General features: G+C 41.6%; 1 protein-coding gene across 1 annotated transcript in view; it reads right to left on the reverse strand.

Moving 5' to 3' along the window:
- The window catches only part of STXBP6 (syntaxin binding protein 6), a 154518-nt gene that overhangs the window by 96325 nt on the left and 30294 nt on the right, over positions 1-27899 (reverse strand). The window contains exon 2 of the mRNA XM_063117760.1: positions 16881-17069. Coding sequence (XP_062973830.1) covers positions 16881-17034 — 154 coding nt within the window. The 5' untranslated portion in view covers positions 17035-17069. The remainder of the gene's footprint in view (positions 1-16880; positions 17070-27899) is intronic.

Consider the following 27899-nt stretch of genomic DNA (forward strand, 5'->3'; position numbering starts at 1 on the left):
ACGGTGCTCTTGCTGCTGCTGCCACAAACTGGGACCACTGGTGTTGCTTCTCTCTGCCGCCGCCGCTGCCATACCCTAGCCAAACTGGTGTGGCTGCTAGCTGCTGCCGATAGCCATCTGGGGTCTTCCTGGTGTGACTTCCCAAAGAAGTCTCAAATCTCGTGAGATTTCTGGGACGAGTTGGGTGAAGTCTCAATGGAAATCTCGCAAGACTTGAGACTTCCAGGACAACATGTTTTCCTTCCACTGTGTTCCACACTGTCTTCTGAGCCAGTTCAGGAGACAGTGCAGAACACATCCCAGCCATGGCATTTCTCCAGAGATTTACTCAGTAAATCTCCACCCGGAAGCCCAGTTCTGAAGCCCAGAACCAGGTCAAACTGGGTTTTTCAAGTGTGTATGGTCAGTCTAAACCTATGGCCCTTGAGATGTTGTTGGACCCCAACTCCCATCAGTCCCAGCCAGCATGACAATGGTTGAGAATAATGGGAGTTTTAGTCCAGAACATATGCAGACACTGGACTGGGGAAGGCTGTCTTCCACCATTCTACTCCCTGGCTTATGGAGTTTGGAAAAGTGCACATTATTTGTTCTGTTGATAAGCTCATTTTGACATATACTAATTTCAATAAAATATTACCATGGGTTATATAATCAGTTGATCACAAAACTGGATAAATCAACATAGTAGACAAAATCTTTTGCTACTTAATACTCTAGATACTACAAAAATACACCTCTGTACTATATAAATCTATATATTTTCATGGTACATTTATATGATTTCATGGGCATTTTTGCTTGCTATCTGGAAAACAAAATATTATGAACACACATATGAGGGCCAAGCTGTTCTGCTAATCATACATAGCTCTGCTTCAATGTAAGCATGCATGGGCGTAATTCAGATCCTATGGTGACATTTTTCCTTTTTTTTTTTAACCCTGTCCCTCATAGGGTATGTGTGAGTGAAATTTCATGCCAAAAATGGGAGGGAGGAGATAAAATCATCTTTCTCCCATATCATCATGATCCCAATCTGAACTGGGCCCACGGACACTTACACTAAAGTAAGTAAGCCAATCACGCATAGCTGAGTCAATACTTTATTGTTGAACTGAGTATATGTCAATATGGGCTTATCAACAGGACAAGTAACTTGTACTTAGCAGACTGTTTTGTTTGGCCCTGAGATCATGAAATTTAACTTGATTACAGGAAATACTATTCTTGTGACTATATACCTCAATAGATGAAGGTAAAAAGTATATCATCATTAACGTTTAACCAGAGGTTTATTTCCACTGAAACCAAGGCCTTTGCTAGACCACGGGTTAGCCCCTGTGTGTCCAGATGATGCACAAGGGATCCCTGGATCAGGCAGGCGTCAACCTTTCCTTGCCTCGGGGTAACGGCCTCCAGTTGTAGCCCGGTATTTCCCGCAGCCTCGAGCCCGAGACCGCGAGCATGTAGACCGTTCCGCCGCTTTTCCCAGCTACCGCAATTACTCATGAGTAGCCGGGAAAAAGCGGTGAATGGGGTGCAGCTCTCCTCAGGAGCGCTGTGCCCATTGGGGCAGGAGGAGAGATCGCGGCCAGGGAGGGGAGATCGGGGCGGGGGGAGCGGCGACATATATTTTTTTAAAAAAATACCATTGCCACTCAAGCGTTCCTGCACAGTGGCGCCTTTAAACGAACAAACAAAAATGGCGGATGCGACGGGGCTTTCCTGCAGCCCGTCGCATCTGATGTCTGGATTGGAGCAATGGCCCGCGCTACTTGTACTGCGGGCTCGCCCCTCCTCCTGCACAGATTCCCAGGTAGGTCTAGCAAAGGCCCAAGATTAAGAATGACATAAAACTGCATTTGCTGACATTCATCCCTTGTTACCCTCATTTCTTCATTGTCTTTCTTGCCATCAAATTTAGGATTTTGGAAGTTTTTTCCATCTCATAGATCAATAGAGATGTAAAATTTCCATAAAATTTTGAGGCCATGGGGAAAAAATGGAAATTTGGAGGGAAATGGAAAAATAAGCAACACCAAATTTACCATTATATTTAAAAACTTTAAAAAGTAAACTCAGTAAATTTGTAACTATTGTCTAAATAAACTATATTTTTATGTTACATGATAATTTTATGAGTTATTGCTAATCAAGTTCATCATGTCTGGTGACAATAGCTGGGTGACTGCTACAGCATCTAGCCAGAACGAGCCCAGAAAGACAGGATTCTATAGAACAAAACCCAAATTGTCAAGATCACACATTTACTATCAAGAATGCACTGTGGTGACTTTGCTCCCATGTTGGGAAACTCAGCATAAATGTCTAGCACTAAAATATACTTTAGATCAATACTTTTATTAAGGAATAAAATAAAAACTATGCTGAGAATCTTACGGAGAGGATTTAAAAAATCCCCCATGGCTTTATTATTTCCAGACATTTTACATCTCTAATTTTTCTATAAAAGTGTTCTTATTACATCATTTTTAGAAATCAGTTTGTGGAAAGTAAAGACTGGGCAACAACACATAAACACATTGTCATAAATTTTAAAAGAAAATATTTCATAATCCAAAGCTGTTCAATTTTTTCCCAATTTTTCAAGAAAAAAGGACTCTGCCCTGAGGGTTCCACCCCCCTGCCCACCATCCCCAGAGCAGGGGCCCCTCCATGGAACCCACAGCCCCCTTCAATGGTGCCCAAGAACCTCCTCACTTAATTTAATTTATTTATTTTATTTATTTATTTATTACATTTATATACCGCCCCACAGCCGAAGCTCTCTGAGCGGTTTACAACAGTTAAATACAGTAAACATCAAAAAAAGTATACAAAATTTAAAAAAAACACCAGAAACATATAGACAACAATATAAAAACAACATTATCCATTATGTTATGTAGCTAGTTTTTAATAACTTCATTGCTACTTTATTGCTGCCTCAATTTTTTTTTAAAAAAAAAATGCACCACAGATACATAGGAAAAATGTTAATAAACCCACTTCACAAGGCGAAAGGGTGGCATTCCTGCTCCATTAAAAAACTGAAAAATGTTAGGGTGCCAGGTTTTCCTCCTTGTTCCTGAAACTGCTGCTGATCAACTGTTCAGTAGGCAGGGAGAGAATGCAAGGCGTGCAGAGTGCCAATGTGCATTTTGAAAGAGACAAAGTTACAAACCTCATGGCCATCATACCTGACCAATTTTTTGATCTTTGTCCCCCCCCCCCCCCCGTATCTCCTGCTCTTTTAACTGATGAAGAGTTTTGGGGAACTTGAAAGAATGCACAATTTTGTGGAATTTTGGTTGTTCCTAATAAAGGTATTGACAAAATGTTTCCCCCCCCCCCCACATGGACCCATACAGCTACCTTTGTTTTTTGTTTTTAAATTGATGGCACTGTATATATAATAAAACAGGACACAAGGACTACAAAATAGCTGTGATTTGATCATCTGACAAACTATCTTTTCTAGCTCTTTTTATTCTGGAATTTGTGTGTCTTGTTTCAAATGTACACTACATCGGACCAGTGTGTGTAAAAACACTTCCTTTACCATATTATATCTGCTTTTCTGTGTGACTAGCACAAGCTAGTCATACAGTTTTCCTCTCAGTTTTATTGCATTGCTCATGTTTAACATTGTATTGTTTTCAGATTTTATGTATAACAACTTGAAATCCCTTTTTTATGTAGATACAGTTCATAAATTCTTTAAAACTTTCAGTGCATAAAACCTTCATTTTTACACTTTTTTAAATAACTGATTTCATACACCACCAGCATTCCTAAAGTTCTAATGCTGCTGAAAACAAGATCAAAATAAATAACAATGTTCCCCGAAGATACTTTCCAACTCTCAGACATGTGCCCTAACTCATCTGGAAATACAGGAAGCGCAAGTAGGTGTGCCTTTAATGTATTAACCTTATGTAGAAGCCCCGGGGCACTGCGGATTGACTTCAGATTTATGTCAACTTAAAGTCAGGTCGCACAGAGCTGTAAAAAGATCAACATGAGCTCCTCATTCCTAATCAGTCAGAAGGGAAGGGTCTGAACTTCACACCTCTAATGGTGAGTGTGAGGCTATCCCTCCACTCAGTGTGTGTGTGTGTGTGTGTGTGTGTGTTTGCTTTTTTACATATATATTTTTAAGTCTATCACTTGGGTGCAACCGAACAAAACTTCCTGCACCTGCTATTTTAATACTCATGCTAAGCAGATTTATTTACAAGGCTTTGGATTGTGGTTCACGTTGCTTTTGTCGTCTGAAAACACATGCAACTGGAAAACTTCTCCTTTGAGGGGTGGGGTGGGGTGGGGGGGTCACAGAGAAGTCTACCGCTTTGCTCCTCCCAGGAGCTAAGCACTCTCTCTGATGGTAGGCCATGGTCAGGACGTCAGGATCTCCCTGTCCTATACCCCATGTTTGGCTCAAGGAGGAGAAACTTGTTTAAGGAAGCAGTGCAGCCATAGGGGCTGTTCAACCCTTTCTCCCTGACAGTTTCCCCAGTCAATAGACTGGGGAAAACACTGCTGTATTTTTATTTTCCATAGACATACAGCAAATGGAATATTTGGAAAAGGTGATAGACCAGAAAAGTGACATGGAAGAAAAGTGTGTACTCAATGCTGCACTACTTCACTAGTTCTGATGGCTATGTGCTACCTCAAATATTAGAGGCAATAAGTCTATGTACTCCAATTGCTGGGGAACATGGACAGGAGGGTGCTGTTGCACTCGTGTCCTGCTTATGGGTTCCTGGTCAACAGCTGGTTGGCCACTATGGGAACAGAGTGCTGGACTAGATGGCTTTTCTTATGTTCATAAAATAGCAGCAACACACATACATAGTCACAATAAGCCAGTTGGCATGTAATGACAACCCATGGTTTAATTAAGCCATGGGGTTGTTGCTTTATCCAGAGTTAATTTGCAGTCAGATGAATACATCTGTGGGCTGTTTTGTTCCTCACCCCCTGCCCTTTCCCAGCCCATATCCCAGGCACTCAATGGCAAGGTTTCACTGTATCAGCAGCCTCTTCACCATTGGTCCGCTATATGTTCTAGATGTGCAATAATCCTCAGCTACTCCCAGCAATATTCATAGTGTCCTGATGATCCCATTTCTCCGCCCCCCCCTTTCCCTATGGGCACTTGAAATCTTGCATTGTGCAAGCACTAAAACATCCCTAGCTGCCACATTCATGATAGGTGCTAGAAGGAGCCGCTCAATTCACCTGTGCTTGCAGGTTCTGGGCAAGCCCTTTTTAACCCCACTCCCTCCTCCAGTCATGAGGAGTCCACAGGGCTGGAAAAACAATCCACACCGCTCTCCCATGGCAATCATTTCAAAGGCACCACCATTATGTTCAAACCCAGTCTTCTACCCAACACACCTCTCCTTCCTGGCCAGTGTCTCCTGGTGTAACATGCAGTTTATCTCTAAGATCTCAGTAGATGGTTTACCTGTCCATTGTCAGAATATTGTTAGTGTAGATGCTGCCTGGGGATGGGGGAAGTACACAAACTAGAGCTATTTCCCCTAACTAGAATAAGCAACCTGGTGCCCTCCAGATATTTTGCCCTACAACGCCCATAGGTCCCAGCCAGTATGGCCATTGGTCAGAGATTATGGGCACTGTAGTTGAAAAAATTAGGCAGAATAGCTATCTTCATGCACATTTTGTCTTTAACAAATTATTCCAAACGTACTTTAAATTCATTAATTTCATACCATAACTATAAAATGCGTATAATACGCATGGCAATATTACAATTAAACACAACCTCACACCTATGATTCAGCATAAGAATTGGTTCTAAGAGCACCAGTTACCCATCCACTACAACTCCACCAGTGTTTCACACACTGGTAGAGTTGAGGTTATTCCTGCAGAACTTGTTGTATCAGCTGACAGGACCGGAAGCAGCTGCTTCCACGAGTGCAATGAGTCCTAAAGGCATGTTGACACAGGGAATTTGTAATGCAACATAAAACTTCAGAGGAAGGTAAACATATATATGTATATAGATTAAGGTCAGGGTGGGGGAAGCACTGGTCTTCAGCTTTTTCTTTAAACCTATCTATATTTACCCCTCTATTAAGACTTCAGTCTTGCAGAAATTACTTTGTTTTTTTAGTAGAACACCCATGTTCCACCAACCACAGTCAAGTGCAAAATTGTGTGTGTGTAGGGGGGATGGGGGACAGTGAAGAAAACACACAGAATTATGGAACCAGGCTGCCTATGCTCAGCCCAGAAATTTGTTTTGTACCTAAACTGAGTTTACAATTTCAATAGCCTAATTTATTGGTGGGGGGACTGAATCTTTTCATTGTCGCTATTGCTAAACAATTGGAAGTCAGAAACCTTTCCTGATTTAATGCAAATCACACCAAGATCTAAAAGTATATTGCAATCTACCTTCTGCTCACCCATAATATAAACAATAACCACTTGAGAGCTCGTGTGGTAGTAGTGTACGCATGTCTCCTTAGAAGGAAGCCCTATCGATTGCAACGGGGCTTAGTTCCAGGCAGGGTGGATTTGATTTAAATCACGATTTAAATCACTACTCAGAAAGACTCAATTTAATCATGTGACTCCCCCCCCCCCAAAAAAAAGTGCACTCTTCCTCGCTATATTTTACACAACTCAGAGTTACCAAAGACTCGTTCTTGCTGGTATAATCTTAATATTTACAACCAGATGAAGGTTTCATTTTTAGAATAGCAACTTTTCAGATTAGTTTTACAGTTATATCAAAAAAATACTGATTTGGTTATATTATTAGAAACACATCATAAATAGATAATTATGAAATTATTGCAAAGTGAACTGCCTCCAGTTTAATACGTTAAAAATTCATATTTGGACAACTTTTCTGCTGTACTTTATTGGAAGGAGAGAAATAATCTTACAGAAACCTCTGGAAGAGCATGACATTGTGAATGGATTAATGGAATTCATTGACCAAAAGAATTAAACAGCCTCATGCTACATAATTAAAAACTAATCCTTATTTGGACTATAATGTATCTTAAATAGAAAACTATCTATTTTTTTCCTCAAAAAGCATTTTATTAAAAAAAATCTGATATTTTTTTAAAAATCATTAATTTTTATCCACCCTGGTTCCAGATATAGGTACGTGTATATCAGATTGCAGCCTAAGAGTATGAAGTTCTTGGTTCAAATCTGTCATAAGCTCACTAGGTGACTTTAGGCAAGCAATTCTCTTTCATCTTCCCATCTATACTATTGGAATAAAAGGACTGGCCTAGTCCGACATAACTGTTGGAAGCATTGCTGAGATAATGTAAATTACTCTGAACATTTAAGGCTGCAATCTTATGCATGTTTAGACAGAAAAAAAGTCCTATAACTCCCAGTATTCCCCAAGTTGCCAGCTGGCTGCAGAATGCTGAGAACTCTAGGATTTCTTTCTGTCAAAACATGCATAGGATTGTGCCCTAAAAGGTCTATATAAAATGCCAATTATTTTTATTATGTTCATCTAAAATATTCAGCATTTAGCCATGTCTTTCATACTTGGTCCTAACAGTGAGAAAAAAAAACACTTGTCTATGATGAACCAGTTGTGCATTCTGAAAACAAGACTTTCATTCCCAGGGTCTCCCACCCCCAACCATTTTATAAAGAACAAAAATGTGAGCACACTTAAAAGTAGTGTGGTGACAGCAGGACAAGGGAGTTTAATAAAAAATATTCCAAATTAACATGCCTGCTGTGATATAATGCCCTTTACGCCTAGACTTTTCTTTCTAAAAATAAAATAATGTATTTCAACCAGCCCTTTACAACTTATTAGAACAGGTGATAATGCAAGAGAATTTCTGCTCATTATTTGCTAGACATTCTAATTCTGAGCAATAATTGCATAGTTTGGTTAACAGAAAAAAAAAAAAAGCTGAGTTATTTAAGACAGTGTATAAAGAAATGAAAATGAGGATGTAAAAGGTATATTGTTAGGCAGGGGTAAAGGGTGCCAAATCATGGGAATTGATAGCTTAGCCTTCCTTTGAGAAAGAGGCTGTAGACCAAATGCTCTTCATGTTCATCCTACATGAAAACAGACTCACCCACCCCCAAAAAAGCCTGGAAGTGCAGAAGGACAACGGTCTTACTATCAGAGCGATATTCTCAAGAAATATGGGAGTTGGCAAAAATAGTAGTTCTAAATGGGTTATGTTTGTACCCTAGCAGAGGACGATGACATACTGTAACAACAACTTTGCTTTATGTAGCACATGTCAGAAAGGTTGGCTTCATAGTCATTCTTTTTGCTTAGCAAGATACGAGTCTCTTCCCTTCTTCTCAAGAGGTCCATATACACAGAGGCATATGAACAACTCAAGGTCAATCTGAACACTGCTGTACTCCTCATGCAACAGCATTATATGAAGTTTCATCTCTGAAAAATTCAAAACAGGTGTTTATGTAATAGCCAATTTTACTGAATTATTGAGGCTCCAGAGACTTTTCAGTTATGGCATTCATACAGCAATTTTTATTACTATTACATTTATAACCCACCCTTTCCCCTCTTGCATGGGATCGAAGGCAGCATACATGGTCCTCCTCTCCTCCATTTTTTAAAATACTCACAACAATCTTATGAGGCAGGTTAGGCTGAAAGTCAGTGACTGGCCCAAAGTTACCCAGAGAGCTTCATGGCTGAGTAAGAACTAGAACCCGTATCTCCCAAGTCCCAGTCCAACACTATAGCAATATGACAGTGAACGCAACCCACCTTCGAAAGATGATTTGTGTGGAGTGGACCTGTATGTCATTAGAAAGTGTTAAATGCATTAAAATCTGCTGTATTGAACTTGCATATCTAATCTCCCTTCTATATATATGGATTTGTTTACTGGACATTTGATATCATTTAACAGCAGATGTCAATATATGGCATGTATAGTTTCAGTTTGGTTTCATGTGATCCATATCAGTTTAGACATAATAAGCTCTAACAATTTAAAAGAATGTGAGAAGTTAGGCTTACAGGTCACATGCAAGAAGTATTGTGCAATACTTACATTTATTCATTGTGCACAATTTTATTCATTGCTGTCCTTTGCAAGCTGTGCTGCTGGACAGTACCATTCTCTAGAGAAAAGCAAACATCACCTGCATACCATAATGAGCAGCGGAGCGATAACAAGTTATCAAAATGAAATACGAGCCTTTCAACACTAATTCTGCAATGAGAAGGCCACACAAGTGGTTTATGAAGGTAGCGTTGGTAGAAGCACTGCTAGCAACAAGTCTTGGAACAATTGACTCAACAAACTAAAAAGGGTGGCTGAGATCTTAGACAGGCCAACTGTGTTCCTAGAGAAAGATTGTGTATTCCTGGAGAAAGCTGACAGAGAGAGATCACAACCACATTCATTATTTATTTATTTCATATCCCACCTTTCTGCAAAAAAATGGCACTAAAAATGGCCATTTCCAAGCAAGACTTATCCCATTCTAAACTAGACTTTGGGCCAAAGCAGACATTACTTTAAGGGCAGTATCCAATTCGATACTACTGTCAAGATAAAATTGCATTGCACTAGAGTAACTGATCTCTAGGGCAATGTAATTACATCCATGCTAGTATTTCATATTTACCAGCTACATATCTACGGGTACCCTGGTTCAGATCTAGACTCTAGTGGTAGTGGAGGGAGTTGGAGGTCTATTAAGATCCAGATTGGGCTTGCAGCCTCTACTGTATAGTAAAAAACAAAACAAAACAAGATGTCACTGCTAATTATGGATTTACAGTAATGCCTGACCCTGTGTCAGTTTATTTTGTTAAACAAGGCTACTTTAAGACCTTGAGTGTGCTGGAACCAAGCCCAGGAATTGCCCTGATTATTAACAGATGGCCTTTCTCCTTGTTCCAACTCAAATGGCAACACCCTTGTCCTCCCAACTCAGGGAACTGGTATAAAGGGTATTCTAGTCTTGCTTCTGGCAGACTTGGGGGTCCGTAGGTAGTAAAACCTTGATTCCAAACCCTGGCTCCCTTCTGGGTGAGGAGGTAGTGTGATAAGAGGTCTCTCTTGAAGACTGGCAGAGATAGTTCTTTGTAGTTCTGATCCTCTAGTTTTCTTCAGTATTTTGTTTTATAATAATAAAGGACTGTGTTTTCTAATTCGGTGGAGCTGAGCCTGAGCTTCCTAACCCGTACCCCTAAAAGAAAAATGTCTCCCACTGCCCAGGTTCAGACAACAAGACAAGTGACAGCCACAGCTTGAATATTCATAGCGGTCGCTCGCATGTGACGGCGCATCGTGCAGCCCACTGCGGCTTAAATAAGCCATGGTGGCTTACTTGGTTGTGTGACCCAGCCCACTGCATTTTATTTAAAAGCTGGTTACCAATAAATGATGTAAAACCTGATTCTAATAAAACCACTGTCATCATGAATACATATTTACTGCAATTTATGAACTCACAAGAACAAATGATATATGTTAAGAGTATAGCAGTTCACAATTAAAACAAAATGACATATCTTAGCTCCTTCAAAGAAATCAGTCCACCAAGTGCTTGTTTAAGCCACCAGTCAAACCATAAATAGTCTAGTACTATTTCCGTCCATTCCATACAAAGGCTTATAGTTTAGCAATAAAGTATGTCTGCAAGCCTTCAGCAATGGTAAAACCTTGTTTAAACCCATGAGTCAATCTAGTTGCATTATCATCTATTCAACTTCATCCATAAAGATCACCAGAAAAGGTTATCAGTATGCACCACTTTCTATTATTTACAAAATCATAACAATTTGGGGGATAGAAAATTACATTTCACAGTAAGCAGGAAAAATTAAGGCTTTTTTTATTTTCAAAAACTGTTTTTAGGGGAAATTAAAAACAGGCATACCAGAACAGTGAGCAAATATCCTGCTGTTAATCAGCTGCTGGAATGGAGACAGCAGTGACAGATGATCTTTTGGCAACCGATACCAATTTTGACTGACATGCCTCCAAGCAGCAGTTAGCTTCTTCCAGCTGTTCTTGAATCTGTAAGTGCTGGACTAACTCACAGCATGAATACTGCTATCACTGCATTATCCATGACATGGCTGGAACCAATTAACAGGGAAGAAAACAGGCAACTGGGTTCTGACCTGAAAGTTATCTCAGGGAGCAACCCTATGAGCACTAGACAGTGTCGGGGTGGGTGGGTTAAGATAGTTCGGACTCCTGGATCTGAGGTCAGAGACAGCACTCGGACCCATGAGCCCAAGTTCCCCCCCTCCCTTGCAGCTGGTGCAGAGAAAACCATGCCAGATCCCTCTCAGAAATCACAAAGGGGATCTTGGAGAAGACAGTAATTGGGGGAGGAGGTTCTGCAGGTCAGGAAGGGTGGGACTAAGGAGGCCAGCTTATGAAAAATCTTTAGGCCTTGCCAGCCTCCTTCTGTCCTGCTCTGTAGAGCCCCAGCTAGGTGGGTGAAAAAGCCTGTCTAGCAAAAATACACAGCGGGAGTAACACAGAGGCAAAGATTGCCTCTGTGATCCTCCTGCACTGCACAGGATGGTCATCAGCCTCCAAGTTTGGAAGCTGACAGACATCCTGATAGGATTGCACCCTCAGTTTTCTTTTAATTTTAAGTTATCTGTAGTGAAGTTATCTGTAGGGATGGCGTCTCAGCTCAGGATAGGAAGGCAGCTGCAGAAAGAAGAAAATATTTCCCCTAGTAGAGCTCCATCCTTTCCTGTAGTCCCTGAGGATAAGATTTCCCATGTCTTAAATTTTGTCTATGACAATCCTGATCTGGACTGTGGCAATTAGAGATGGGGTTAACCCTTCCCTCTATGCCCTTTTCCACTATAATCTCTTCCTGCTTATTTATTTATTTATTACATTTTTTTACCGCCCAATAGCCGAAGCTCTCTGGGTGGTTCACAAAAATTAAAACCATAATAAAACAACCAACAGGTTAAAAGCACAAATACAAAAAATACAGTATAAAAAGCACAACCAGGATAAAACCACACAGCAAAATTGATATAAGATTAAAATACAGAGTTAGAACAGTAAAATTAAAATTTAAATTAAAATTAAGTGTTAAAATACTGAGAGAATAAAAAGGTCTTTGGCTGGCGATGAAAGGAGTACAGTGTAGGCGCTAGGCGGACCTCTCTGGGGAGCTGGGGAGCTCATTCCACAGCCGGGGTGCCACAGCGGAGAAAGCCCTGCTATTTATCACATTAGGAAAATTGTATGTGTACAGTGAGGTGTACTTAGCAACGTAAGGGTACAGGATTAACACCCCAGGCAGCATTCCTGACCTGGGCTGCTCCTCCCTAGAGATGCGATGGCCCAGGGGGGGAAGCAGAAAAACCCATGGGGAAAAGTTTCCCCCCCAGGACCTTTTTTTTGGTTTTTTTCTGAAAAATCAATGGCTTCTAGTCCTCATGGCTATATGCTACTTCCAGTATCAGAGGCAATAAGCCTATGTATACCAGTTGCTGGAGTCAAATAGGCGAAAGGGTTCTGTTGCGCTCATGTTCTGCTTGTGAGTTTATTTAAGGTTTTCTCTTCTCATTTCCCCCACAGATAGGTCTGCAAAGCAGCATACAAGAAACAAAGTATCAAAAAAAATAATGCACTAGGAATGCATGAAAATTCAGTTTCTGTTCACAAATTATGCAAATATATTCTGTTCTCGATCCCAAATTTTGAATGTGAGCCAAAGCATTTTTTTTCAAGAAATGTTTGCAAATTCCCAAACTCCTTAAAATGTGTATTTATTTATTTATTAAAAATACATACTTTGAAAGGTGCATTTCTCAAAAAAAAATACACTTTTTCACTCTTTATTCAACGGAGGAAAAGTGCACACTTTTGACAAATATTTACAGTAATATTTACAGTTTTCCCCATTCGAAATGTGCATTTTTCCTGTTTGAACAAACAGAAAAAACATGTCGAAAATGAAAACGGGAAGGAGACAAAACAAGCTTCTAAGTGATTTTAGGAGATCTTAGGCAAAGCTTGAAAGTTGCAGGTTCTCCCATTCCTAAAAATAGTTTCAAGGGCAAGTCTGTATTTTGCTATAGCAAGAACTGCTGGTGCAGGATGCATTACAACATTTCACAAGCAAGGACCTGCATACCCAATATGCTTTCCCTACAAGGAAGCTTGACATTTGACATGGCTGTCTAGAAGGGTCAACCTGAAGAAGGTGCACCTATAGGAGCTCCCATCTGCTACTGTTCCAAGGAGCTGTCTCAAAACCTCCCATTCTAGCAAATATGCTCAGGTGGAGGAAACGTTAGATGGAATGTTTCCTACATATTCATAGATGGAACCTTTTACCCTCAAAAGCTGTAGCCAGTTATACTTTGGGGTGGGGTGGGGAAAGAAGGGTTTTTCCCCCTTAGAGTCAAACTGTCTAGACCAGAAGACTGCATAATGCAAGGAAGGTTTCCAGCAATCCTAAGCTTTTGAAACGTGAAATATAAAAATGATGAGGTAACAGCAATAGGGTTTAAAACCAGTGGACTGACAAGCAAGTTAAGCCCCAGCCATACTCGACAATAATTCCTGCTCTTTGCATGTGAAGGCTGCAAATACATGAAATAACATTTGGTACCTCCTAAATGTCAGCTCAGCTTTAAACTCTAAATTCTCAATATTGCTGGCCTAGAAAACTCCAGGAATATCCTCTCCAGTGTTCTTATTGCAATCTAACAAGCTGTGCCTGTCTTCTGCAATATACTTTTCAATAACACAATAAGCAAGTGGGTCCCCAAGCTAAAAAGACTCGTAAGCTGACAGTCACCAGATGAAACTTGCAGTGTTTCTTCGTAGCTCAGTAATATACAGCAACATCTCGAAGGAGATGACTGCTTAAACTGGTTTGGGCCTGCGAAAACGGTATTCTTTCCCCATCTCCTTTTCTTGAAAAGCTACTCTAGCTGACAGCCAACGGTGCAAAATGCTGCTGCCAGATTGCTTTTCGGCGTATGTGTTTGTAGACCACATTACACCGCTCTTATATACATTGCACTGGCTTCCAATTTGTTTCCAGGCCCAACGTGTTGGCTCTTACCTACAAAGGATTAAATGGTTTGGGGCCTGAAAGACCACCACCTGCCATGTAAACCTGCCTGTAGTTTACGATCTTCTTCAGAGGCCCTGTTGAATGTCTCACCGCTTCAAGCTAGATTGGGGATAACACGGGACAGGGCCTTTTATGTGACAGCACCCCAACTGTGGAATGTTCTCCGCTGAGAGTTTAGATTCTCTGTTCAGTTTCAGACAGGGGGTTAAAACAATTCTGTTCAGCTTTTAAGCATTTTTAAGATGGTGTTGTTTCTGCTGTTTATAATATTTTAAAGCTGGTATCCCTTTTAAACTGGTTTGTCAGTGAGCTTTTTTAACAACAACAACAACAACACATTTAATTCATTGCCTTTGAGGTCCCATTGGAATAGAAAGGTGATTTATATAGTTTTTAACAAATAAGTAAATAAATAAATAAATTTGCTACCACAAAAAGCAGAACAGAGCTAATTCTTGTGAGAAACCCTCTTACTCCCAAGTCCGGAGTAAGTATTTCCAAAGACAAAACAAAGTGAGAAGGTAATGCAACAACAAGATTGTTGTGGTAGTTTAGCACAGGGGTGGGCAACATGTGCTTCCCTCATGGCCTCTTCTGACACATACACACACACAGAGCCAAATTTACTGCAGTAGTGGCAAAAATCACAGTGATTTTGTAAGGAAATGAGGTGCGCGGGAAGCAGGCACTTTGAGAACAGAATCGTGTTCGACAGGGATGGTAATTTCAATGGGGGTAGGGGAGATCTCAGTGAGTTCCCAGAGAGCAGGGGAGGTAATACAAGGAGATGCTCACCTCTGTTTAACACAAAAGAACAGGGAGCCATTTTTAAGTGATTTCATGTCTATCATATAACCTCCAAGGGTGCTTGGAAAAGGAAAGGAAAGGAACCTCTCGTGCAAGCACTGAGTCATTACTGGCTCTTGGAGGGACGCCAGCTTTCGCTGACGTTTTCTTGGAAGGCCTTATAGCGGGGTGGTTTGCCGTTGCCTTCCCCGGCCGTTATTACCTTTCCCCCAGCTAACTGGGTACTCATTTTACCGACCTCGGGAGGATGGAAGGCTGAGTCGACCCGAGCCAGCTGCCTGAAACCAGCTTCCGCTGGGATCGAACTCAGGCCATGGGGAGAGTTTCGGCTGCAGAAACTGCTGCTTTACCGTTCTGTGCCACATGAGGCTCTTATACCAAGTGTGCTTAGGGCAGGTTAAATGGGATTCTCATAACAGGAAATCTGGATTGTCAGAAATAAAGATAGAATGCACTGCCTATTTAGTACAAAGTTCGGTGGCATTATGAGTTGTGTAAATAATATCAGGAAGCAGGCCGTCTAGATATCCTGTAAGGCAATATGGAAGAAGGAGAAGGCCAGTCAGTCTTGGTACATGTGGAAAATATACCAAGAAATTCTTTTGTTAAAGCACGTACTTCTTTACATAATGAAAAATCGACTGATGGAGTTCATTGCCTCTGAAAGTTACAAGAGCTACCTGCATGGATGTCTTTGTAAAATGATTAGACAAATTTCATGGGGGCAGGGAGACAAGTCTGTCAGCAATCACTAACCATAATTAAATGGGATTATATTAGTCAACAAATTTTTACTTGCTTTCCAGGGTAAAACCCCAAAATCAGAGTAAACATTCTTTCAAATACAAACTAAATGATAAAACCATAAAAATATTGTTTAATGATGCATGTGTTGAATAATGAGTAAGATAGCAGCAGCAGATTAAAAAAAAACCCTCTCAGTTAACTACATACTTTTGAGGAAGCATAATACGCACGCTCACTTCTGGACAGATATGCAGAGGCTTGGGATTTGTGATGTTTTCTGAAAGTGCTGCTGAGTGATTCTTCCCTGCTTACTTCCCTGTGGCTTGTCCTGTTTATTTGCGAGTAAACATGCTGCTCATGCTTACTTCTGAGTAGGCATGCCTCCTACTACAAATTGATAATGGGATTTTGAGTGCGGTTAGAATTTTCAGCTCTGTCCCACGTTTGCCTTTGGTCCCACTTTTGACTTGTATCCTCCCCACCCCCTCTGCCCCAACCTACCCCTAAATGGAATTCAGCCCTTGGGTGAATTCCATTTAGGGGAATTTAAAAGCCCTGGCTTTTAAATATTAGCACCCTAAACAGGGCATCATACAAACACCAAGCTACTACAAGCATTCTGGCTACTGCGTTCTGCACCAGTTTTCATATCTGAACTGTTTTCAAAGTCCTTTCTTTACTTTCTCACTAGAAAGGGAGGCAAAGTACAGGGATGGTCTCCATCCTGCCCTGCTTGTGATTCTCCCAAAAGCAAAACTGACTGGCCACTATTGGAGGCAGAATGCTGGGTTACATGGAACTTTGATCTGATCTAACAAGGCAATGCTTAAGTCTTTTCTGCTTGCTTTTTTTTAAAGAAAGTCAACGGCAATATATTTCCTTGAAGTATCTGAAGACAACTTTTAAGACCATAGGCAACATATAATAAATTCCTTAAGGCAACCTCACAAAAACACATATCCATTTGATCTTGGGATAATATCCTGCTAAACACACCAGAAATATCTGTAAAATTCTGAGGTAATGCACTACTGATAGCATAGGATGATAACGGTCCATCTTCACATCTTTGCTTCAAACCTATCATTGTTCATCTACTTGTTTGATTAAAATTCATGGCACTACATTATTTTTAGCAATGGACCACCTCCAATCAGTTCATCAAACTTTGGAAATAAACTGAAGGGACAGCTAGATGTCAAAACCATTTACCTTACCTGACAAGCAGATGTAGGTTAAATATTCACCCTGACCCCCAGTTGCCAGGAAAGGAATTTTTTTCTTCGTTCTCCTTTTTACTTGGACCGCTCCCAGCATCCTTTCATCATGCGGAGCAAAAATCTCTTTGTTGATAGAAGATTTGGCACTCATTGTAGATCAAACACACAGGAGATGGGGTGGTGATCCTAAAAAAAATTTGTATAGCAAACCTTAATTTCCCCAGGAAATGTCATTTATAGAGCATACTCATTTTCCTTTCTTTCTCCTCCAAAGTAAGTACACCCATATACATATGCAGTGACAGTATCTGATCTAGGATCAATCAATACCAGGACAGCAACATTGTTGTCACCGGCCTTTTAAGAGCAAGTGCTACCAAGTTCCTTCCCTTTCAGATTCCATCAATGAGTAGTTATGCTGTACCTGAATAGGAGAGGGTGAAATAACAAGGCAATTCCCCTTGGCCTACTGGGATGTAATACCACCAGTCACTCCTCTTCCAGAACAGAAAACATCTGCAATGGACCCATAAGTACAGAAGAAGAGACCAGCTGGATGAGACCAAAAGCATACCCAGCAACCTGTTTTCCACAGGGGCCAACCAGATTCCTCTGCAAAGGCCGTGAGAGCAATCGCCCTTTCCTGCTGCTGTTCTGCATCAACTGGCATTCAGAGGTAACTGACATTCATACTGCCTCTGAACCTAGAGTTTGCTCATCTAGCCATGATGGTTCAGTTCAGACAACACGTTAGTCAACGCAGTGTGAAAACTCCACTCAATGGTTGAGTTTTTAGGAGGTACTCCCCAAACAACATGTTTGAACTCCACCGTTGTGTGACTGTGGGCTACCGTGAAGTTCAGTAAAAATCCATCGCAATGTTTGATTGACAGTTCCTCCGCCCTCTCTCCTCCCCGATGGTATCCCATCAGCCATTGCTGCAAAAAATAATAACATCCTGGCCACTCTTCTAGAGCAGCACTCGCTCCTTTCGCTGCTCTTGCCAGGGAACATTGCACATTGGCCAAGTTTGTAAAAAAAGAAGAAGAAGCAGGATATAAAGGTGAAAAATGACCAATTTAAATAGATGTTGCTGAGCCAAGATTTCCTTCACACTAGTGAAATCACATATTGAAAACCACACACGCAGTGACACCGTACAGACATATCACCATGCTAAGATATGGTGACTGGAAGCATCCTGCAGACTTGCAGACTCCCTGCAGGTTTACAAAACATGGTTTAACTCCTGTTAAGGTTTGAGAAGCCATCAGTGTTATTTCCAAACTGTAAGAGAAGGACACATGGCTGTGCAAGAGGGAAGGCCAGAGGCCAGGAAAGAGGTATGCACAAGGCATTTCTGACTGTTTGGTAACAGGGCAGCATCAGATTCGGCATGGGCCTGTAAGATTAATCTCCCCTTTACTTAAAGTTTACTAAAAAGTGCTCAAAACTTACTTGAAGAGCAGATTCTAAGCGCAAGGGGACAGATGGGATATTTCAGTTCTTTGCCCTAGTCCTTCAAGTTTTCCAGTCATAGAAATAACTGAAATACCAATAGAATTCACTCATCTTTCCTAATTTAGGTCTACATTTACACGTTAGCTCTGCAGAGTTGTGACCGCCAGGAACAAAAAAGCTCTCCTCTAATTGTACTTCTACTTCGCATTGGTGAAATCTAAGATCTCATCATAGGAAGTGGTAACTTCCCATGTCCCACCACATCTCCATCAGACCCTAAATTGTCATAATTAGTTAACATATTATGAAGGAAATAGCTTAGCTTCTGATGCAGGGCTTTGCTGCAAATGATGGTATTGCTGTAATAACTATTCACCAACGTTGCATTTGGCTTTTGTACAGGAAGAGAGCACACAGAACAACAGCTTCATAAACATGGCATGATTTAGTCAGCAAACTCAATAGAAGTCGACATCAAAACTGAAGTGCAAAATACCTGCGTTCTATTATCCAAACACCCCCCGCCCCTGGTTATTGCCCTGAATCCACAGCGTTTCACAACTTGGCATTCATGCAGCTTATTAATTCATGTGTGACTGACAGCTAAATACTGGCATCACTCATTAAAGATGCATCTACCATCACATGCCCTCATCTAGCAAGAGTGATGCCAAGAGAGTAGACCTCTCCCATGTACATCCTTTGCTCATATGAATGGTGTTCCTTCACTTAGTATCATGGTCAGCATGTGGCCAAGACAGGTAATCTAGCACTGTTCCAATTTTTTACGATCTATTTAATTTTGACCATTTGTTGGTGGGAGGGGGGAGAAATTGTGGGAGGGGGTGAGAATTTTGGAGAGATTTATCAGTGTGCAGAGCTTCAGTGCTTACCTTACTGTAAGGAGGTGGCCGAGGAGTGTGTGTGCTCTTTCTTTTACCATTTTCCCTCCTGTTCCCTCTCTGGCAGTTTGAACTCCTTGGAAAGCCCTAGGGAACTTAGCCAGGACTTCCTCCCTCAGGGCTTTCCAATGCTGCTGCCTGCGGAGTGCCTGGAAGCTGAGCAAGGGGTTGTATTCTTCTTATTCTCTTTGTTGTGCTCGTTAAAAGGACTTTTAATAACAACAAAGCAAAATCAAAAAACGAGAGGCAGAAAAATGACTGCGTCTTTCACAGGGAAACAAAGAGGTTGCAAAAGGGCAGGTGGGGTTTTGGCAGGGCACTAAGGTTACCATTGCCAACATCAGTAACTATTTGGTGAATGGCTAAGCCATCACAGATACTTATAAGCAGCAGTTCCCTTCTATGCAAATGCATCCTGGTCACACTGTGTAGTTGTTGGTTCAGATATTTTGAGGACACACTATGAAGTATATATGCTATTTAAAAATTAAAAATGAAGTGTGTATGTGCTCTTGGATGCTCTGACTGATGAGCTACTCCAAGGGAAAGACAGGGGGAGTGCTACCCTGTTGATCTTCCTGGATCTTTCAGTGGCTTTTGACACAATTGATCATGGCATCTTATTGGATCAGCTCTGCGAGACGGGAGTAGGAGGCACTGTGTTACAGTGGATCCCCTCCTACTTGCAGAACCGATTCCAGAGAGTTGTATTGGGGGATTCCTGTTCCACCCCATGGCTATTAAGCTGTGGGGTGCCACAGGGCTCTATTCTATCCCCCATGCTGTTCAACATCTAGATGAAGCCGCTGGGTGAGGTTATTAGGGGTTTGGGGGTTGGGTGTCACCAGAATGCTGATGATACTCAGCTCTACTTCTTCTTGTCATTGGAGTCAGCTGGGGCAGTGAAGGTGCTGGAGCAGTGCCTGCAGGCTGTAATGGGCTGGATGAGGGCTAATAAACTGAAGATGAATCCTGATAAGATGGAAGCTCTGTGGATTGGTGGTTCCCACATCTGGAAATTGGGTAAACAACCTGTTCTGAACAGGGTTGCACTCCCGATTCAGATGCTATTCACATCTGCCAACACTCTGATAGATGCACCTGTCCCTGGTTTCACTGCCTATCTTGGAACTTAGTATAATTTCTGCCAACCATAAGCATCATAGAGAGAAGGATTATGTACACTGCCTTGGGTTCCTTGGAGGAAAAAAGGCGGGATATTAATGCAATAAATAAATAAATAGACAAGCAACTTGACCAAATCTATTATGAGTCTTCTAAAATGGCTGAGGCTCTTCTATGTCAGGAATGGATGGAAGGTAGACCTAGATCTGGTATTATTTCTCTGGGTGATTTGCAATAGATTGGTAAAGAATTCTGATTCTCAGTTGTTTAACAGCAGCAGCAAGGGGCATGTCTACACCATGCTTTATCCCGGGGATCACCCCAGGATCATCCCTGTGCATCCACATGACGCACAGGGAATCCCAGGGGCAGGGAGGGAAGATCCCTGCATTTCCCCAGGATAACCAGGATGGCTTTTAGCCCGATTTTCCCCGTGGTCTCAGGATTGTCCTGAGACTGCGGGAGGTGTGGGCAGATATCCCGGTTTCATCCCGGCTCCTCGTGAGTAAACGCGGGAAGCAGGCATGGGGCACACAGCTCTTCAGGTGCTCCGTGCCCATCAGGGGTGGAGAGAGGAGCAGGGGCGGGGCTTTTTTTTTTACCTTTTTATTTTCGTTGGAGCACTCATGCGCTCCAGCTCTTCTTTCTATAAAAAAATGGCCGCTGCAACAGGCCCGATGCCCAGGATGTTGCGCAGACCATGTGAACAGAGAGATCAGCATATCGCAAGATCCTCCCCCTCCCCTGGTGTAGACTTGCCCAAAATCTCTCTCTCTCTCTCTCTCTCTCTCTCTCTCTCTCTCACACACACACACACACACACACACACACACACACACACACACACACACGTCACTGCCATAAATTATACTGCTGAAATGAAGAAAGCTTGGGGTAACCAAGAGTAGATTTTTGTGTGGAAGATCTGTGAGCTCTGTTCAGTTCTTGGGCTCAAAACAAATTCCTGCATTCAGAGTTCTTTAATACTATGTCTTTTCCACCAGGTGCCACTTGGTGGAAATCGGGATTCTATTTTTTAAAAAAGTAGATCCTGAAAGCCTGTCTATTCCTGTTCTGTGACCAATGTCAGAGCTCATAGGATAATTAGTAACTCCCTCCATCATGAATCTAGCTTCTCATACATTCAAGCAGCTTAGGAACAGAAAGAAAGACAATTCATTGCTGTCTGCTTATTTCATGTTAAAAGAAGTATTGCCACTTTTTGCCCAGAACGGCCTTGCTGTAGCTTCCCTGCACTGCAGCATGATGCAATCACATCAGGCGCTGGTGAGGTAGCGCCAACTGGCATAGCCCTTCCCATTTACAGCAGCCCGTCACATTTGTCCGGACTCTGTGAAAACAGTATATTTGTTCAGTGACAAGATGGAAAGCTCTACTTCCAGCAATCCACCAAAAGCTTAGCATTCTATTGCTTTCAGCAACTCAGATTTTTGATTCGTCATCTTTTGGTCTCTTTCCAGGAAAACCCAGCTGTGTGCATTTCAGACATGCCTTATTTCATGAGATGCCACTGTGGTACATGAACATCCAGACATCCTAAGTGTTCCTGTAAACTTCAAGGTACATCTGTTTCAAGACATGGTAACAAGCAAGTCATAAATGTGTGTGTTTGGCAGAAAAAAAGTTACAATAAAAAAAATCTGATGCCCTAAATCAACTGTAATCTGATTTGGCATGACTCACTTACATTTAGTAAACAACCATTCTGTACAGCCCACCTGCAGTTGAGACTTCTCCTGTGTGTGAACTGCTGGAACAGTTAAAGATTTTTGTGCTATTTTCAAGCTCAATCAGCAGGGAGGATTAAGCATGGGGGGATTGGGGAAGAAAACAAACAAAACAAAGGGATTAAGGGCACAGTCCTATTGATTGCGTCTCAGTGATCGTAGACCCCTAACTTTGGAGGCGTACATTCATCCTCCGCAGGGCAGGAAAAGGCATTTTTCGCTAGATGGGCTTTTATGCCCATTTAACTGGGGTGTTTTGGAGAGAGAGGGAAGAAGGCTGGAGAGGCCTCTGGATGGCTTGTATCCTGCCTCCCCAGGCTCCTCCCCTCCCCCCAAAATGCCCCCTTTTTCCTCTCTCCGAGGTCACCTTTCTGACCTTAGAGAACACTCGCCACCATTCTTTCCATGCCAATTGCAAGGGTCAGAGGGGAGGGGTTGGATCACTGATTCCCTCTTCCGAGGTCACAGCGCTGTCTGTGGGCCCCAGGATTGCTCGATAAAGCATACTTGTAAGTTGTCACACAGAGGAGGGCCAGGATCTCTTCTCGATCATCCCAGAGTGCAAGACACGGAATAATGGGCTCAAGTTACAGGAAGCCGGATTCCAACTGGACATCAGGAATAAACTTCCTGGCTGTTAGAGCAGTACAACAATGGAACCAGTTACTTAGGGAGGTAGTGGGCAATCCCACACTAGAGGCATTCAGACAACCACCCGTCAGGTATGCTTTAGGGTGGATTCCTGTATTGAGCGGGGGGTTGTACTCGATGGCCTTATAGGCCCCTTCCAACTCTACTATTCTATGATGCTATGATTCTATGCCTGGCTGGGGAGTACTGGCAATTGTAGGCCTTTTTTCTGTCTAAACATGCATAGCATTGCACTCTACAGGAAGAAAAGGACTGGAAGGTAGGAAGTACAGAGATAGCTGCGGATGGGCAAGACGGAGGTGCAGATAGAAAAGGGGGAATGCAGGGTCCAGAAGAACAGGTGTGGTGGATAAACAGAGAAGGCGGATAGCTGAGAAATGAGGGGGCAAAAAGACCCATCAGTGGGAAAGCAATGATACACCTGTGTTGCAGTACAAGGAAGGGAAGAGAGAAGAATGTACGTTAAGTGGCTCAGAGATAGAAAAGGAAGGAGGATTCCAGGAAAGAGTTAAAAAGGTAAAGTGAAAGAAGAATGTGTGTTGTGGAAATGGAGGGGGAGAGAGAGGTTAAAACAGAAGTGTTTAAAAAGAAAAGGCCAAGTTCAAAATGGTAACGTACATATTTTTCTGCAGTGAACCTGGTGATTTGTACATTTTTACTAATGGAAGCAGCTCTTAGAGCTGTATATACCTGATGTACACCCTTGAAATGACTGTTTTCTAGCACAATATTGGAGAACTCAGAATTTGCTCAGTCTCTGCATAGCTGTCTTCTCAACTGTAATACTTGCTTCAAGCTGTGAAGACTTATTTTACTTCAGGTCTAGTTCTTTTGTTCCTGTATCAACACCCCTTTCCTAACAAGGGATTACCTTGAAATTCTTGGCAGTTAGACAAATTCACTCCTAATTATAGTTTTGTTTGTTTTACTTAGGAAAGGTTTTTCATTGCACCCAAATAAAGATTCCCTACAAATGGAGGAGGAGGAATAATTAAAAAAAGCAATAAATAAATAAATAAATAAAACTTTATCCCTGAAAGGAGGATTTGAACCTTAATTGTTCACTCCAGCTAACTATATAAAAATCAAAAGACGAAAAGGTAAATATCCCTTGCTGCCTGCTCATTATTTGCATTTAGAAATTTAAATACTTTAAAAATACAGGTTTTATGTTCATCTTAAAACCACTTTGAAACATATCTGATTCGTTCTTTTGTTCAAGAAAGCCTTCGTTTACATTGCTCACGTGGGTTCTACAGCAAATGTTTCTAGGCAAGCTCCTGGAAAGCAAACTATGAAGGCCCTGTGCCTTTTCAGGATGGTTCCTTCACAACATGGCATACATGATGAAAGAAACAATACAATGCAACAATAAAAACCAAATATCTCCCTCTTTCATAATACTAGAACCAGTGGCCATCCCTTGAAGCTGACTGGTGGGAGATTCAGGACAGAAAAAAGGAAGGACTTCTTCACACAGCACATAGTTAAACTATAGAATTCGCTACTACAAGATGTATTAATGGCTTTAAGGGGTATGTGTGGATAAATTCCTAGAGGGAAAGGCTATCAATGCCTAATAATCCTGGTATGTGCCACTTCCAGTATCAGAGGCAGTAAGCCTATATACACCAGTTGCTGGGGAACATAGGCAGGAGGGTGCTGTTGCACCTGTATCCTGCTTGGGATGCCTGGTCGACAGTTGGTTGGTCACTGTGTGGACAAAATGCTGAATTAGATGACTCTTCTTATGTTCTTATCAAAACAGATTAGCTCAGAAGGGACGGTATGGTGCTTTAGTACATAGTGGATTAGAAGAGGTGATGAACCCCAATCTGAGATACTTGATCTAAATATCAAAGTATTTTTCTGAAATGTAGAAGCCATGAAGCAGAAAATCACTACAGGGGGTGCTAATTGACCCAGGAGAACACTATTATGTGTTCTCCTCATTCAGGGATTTAAATGGTCGCTGTTGTGTTATAACGATAACAATAAAAATCTGTGTTATAACGATAACAATAAAAATGGTGTTTGGTATTTTCTACATGCATATCCATCAAAGAAAACCTGAGACTTCAATTTAAAAATGGCTGTCCCTAGATCACAGAGCCAGTAAAGGAAACCGAACTCTTTGTATTTTCCTTGCCATGCTTTAAAGAACTTCACTCTGAATACTTGAACGAGTCCATGCCTTTAATCTCTCTGAAATTTTGTCATGATGCTCTCTGCGTTTTGCATCACTGATTGACTACCTATTAAATATTTCTTTTGAGCAATACTTCCTTTCTTGAACAGGCTGACCTGAATGTGCCATAAGAGCACAGTAATAATTCTGGCACGATTTTAAAAGTCTAAGGGAATCAGGGACTGCAATGCTTTTAAGCTTTCGTGCACCGTACGTATTTAAATATTTTTGAAATATTATAAGCCAGATGCTTTTACATGAATATGGCTGACATAGTGCAGAGTATGAATTCTTCCATTTTTCCTTTCAGCATATTATACATTTTGGGATCACTTGCTATTTAGCAGTCAAATGCCTGGGAAAACCTCCATTTGGATATCATTTGGGGGGTGGGGTGGATACACTTACAATGCTGACAAGGAGAAGTTGATTAAAAGTGCAGTCCTACTGGAACCACCCTGAATACTTGTAAACCTTTGAACTTGGAGGCTTGCAAGTATTCAATGCAGAGCAGGAGACAACTCTAACTTTCCGCTCTGCATTTTAGCTAGATGGGCATTTTTATCCATCTAGCAGAAGCTTCCAAGAGAGGGAGAAGAGGAGGTTGGGGCAGCCATAGGATCTGTCATATGGGTGCTGCCCCCATATGAGAGGGAGGGGAACATGGTTTCCTTGCTCCAAGTTTGGAGCACTTTCTCCAACCTTTGAGTCAGGACACCAAATAATCCTATGGTCCTCCCAGATGCTCTCTCCATTCTCTACTGGGAAAGAATTATCTCCCACGAAAGAACATTTCCCCCTAAAGAATTGGAAAGAGAATGTTAAAAGTTGCATTAGGTATAAAATAAAATAGTTGTAAAAAGCTGATTTTTTCTTTTTGTCTGGCGTCTCTTGCAGAAATATTGTGTCATTCTTGCAGCATTATTCAAGAAATGGGGTTAACACAGGCTAGGAAAGTCTGCTGTAATACATGGTTTAAACCCTTCGACTGAAACAGGAAATACAGCAAAAGTTATGCTGTCCATTATGTGAGGTTAACCACAGGAAAGTTTGGGAAAGATTTCACCAGCAGCCCCTTCAGCATTTTGCACATATGACTATTCATATATAGCTCTTAATGTCTTGAGTAAATATGCAGAGCATATTAGATTCTCAATGCCTCTGCTTCTTTATTTCTTTTGTAAACACAGATAGCAAGACATTGATAGGGACAGCATACCTTCCAATTTTAGGCATACAATGAGTGTGTGTGAAGTGTGAATGAGACAAATACGCGTTTCTAAACATTCCAAACATATATGTCTGAGCTCTGTGATTAGCAGCAGTTCTCTACGGAATGTATAATTGGTGGCAAAAATGGGTTTGACTCGGCCTAATGTGTAAAATGAAGGCTAGAACACAAAATTGAATATGCCTGAACACAACTGAAAGCACATGATCATGGCAGTAGTAGTGATGAAGTGGTGTTCCTTCGCCTCCATTGCGTTCTTGGGTAGTCATGGAACAAGGGTTTTCTCAGGTGGTGAATATGCTGTTGGTAACAGACCTGGATTGGAACCCTCAAAGGTCTGATGTGACAGGTTTGCAAGTAACTTTGAGCATAAAGTCAATCATATCTGCATCATATCTGCACCAGAGCATCATTGAAACAGTTCTAGTGAATGTGTCCAGATCTCCATTTGATCTAGTTTTGTGGTATCAGTTAATACAGCCTGAAGATGTGGACAAAGTGCTTTAAAAGGTGCAGCCAACTATCTGTATTCTTGATCCCTGTCCAACTTGGCATTTAACAACTAGGTGGGGTCCAAGAGGTAGTTAATGCCTCCTTGCAAGAGGGGTTGGTGCCAGCTGCCTTGAAAGAGACAGTTGTGCATTCACTCCTTAAAAAACCCTATAGAATCATAGAGCCTGTTCAGACAACACATCAAGCCATGGTTAGGCCGCTAGCTCTTTTGCAGCAAATGGTTAGTGAGCATGTTTAAACTGTGGTTATGTAGCCACCAAAGTTAGGAATGGCTCACACAACACATGAAGCCATAATGTTTAGCTAAAAGTGCTTAACCACCATGGCATAGTGTGCCATCTGAACAGGGTCATTTATTTATTTATTTATTTATTTATTTATTTATTTTATTTATTAATTTATTTCATTTATATCCCACCTTTTTTCCTTCAAGGAACCCAAGGTGGCATACATAATCCTCCTCCTTTCCTGTTTTATCCTCACATCAACAACCCTGTGAGCTAGGTTGGGCTGAGAGTCTGTGACTGGCCCAAAGTCACCCAGTGAGTTTCCATGGCCAAGCGGGGACTAGAATTCAGATCTTCCAACTTTCAGTCCAACACCTTAGCCACTACACCACACTGGCTCTCATTGCTGGTCATTGCATAGTAGAGTTGGAAGGGGCCTATAAGGCCATTGAGTCCAACCCCCCTGTTCAATGCAGGAATCCACATGAAAGCTCTTTGGCACTGGGAGATTTTAACAACTATCACCCAGTCACTAATCTTCTCTTCTTTGGCAATTTATTGAAGAGAGTGTTTCTAGCTCAACTCCAGATGCTTTTGGAGGAAGATTATTTACACCCATTTCAATCCAGCTTCAGGCCTGGATTTGGTAATGAAATGGCTCTGGTTACCCTTACAGAGGACCTTGTTGGGAAATTTGATCCTATTGATACTCCTTGACCTCTTAGTCAGATACTCCTTGACCAGTTAGTACCATCATCAATGGAGTGAATTTGTGGTTGGGAGTCAGAGGCATGGCAATATGGTATTTCTGCTCTTATTTGCAGGGTTGGTTTCAGAAAATGCCATTGGGGTGATTTGCTCAACCCCATGGTGTACATGTGCTTCTGAGAGAGAGAAAAATGGGTGGGAGTATGGAGTGGCTTTGGCCCAGACCACTAATGGCAGGCGAGCCCCAGAAATATTTCTCATC

Source organism: Elgaria multicarinata, chromosome 2 (assembly GCF_023053635.1).
Source record: "Elgaria multicarinata webbii isolate HBS135686 ecotype San Diego chromosome 2, rElgMul1.1.pri, whole genome shotgun sequence".
NCBI lineage: Eukaryota > Metazoa > Chordata > Lepidosauria > Squamata > Anguidae > Elgaria > Elgaria multicarinata.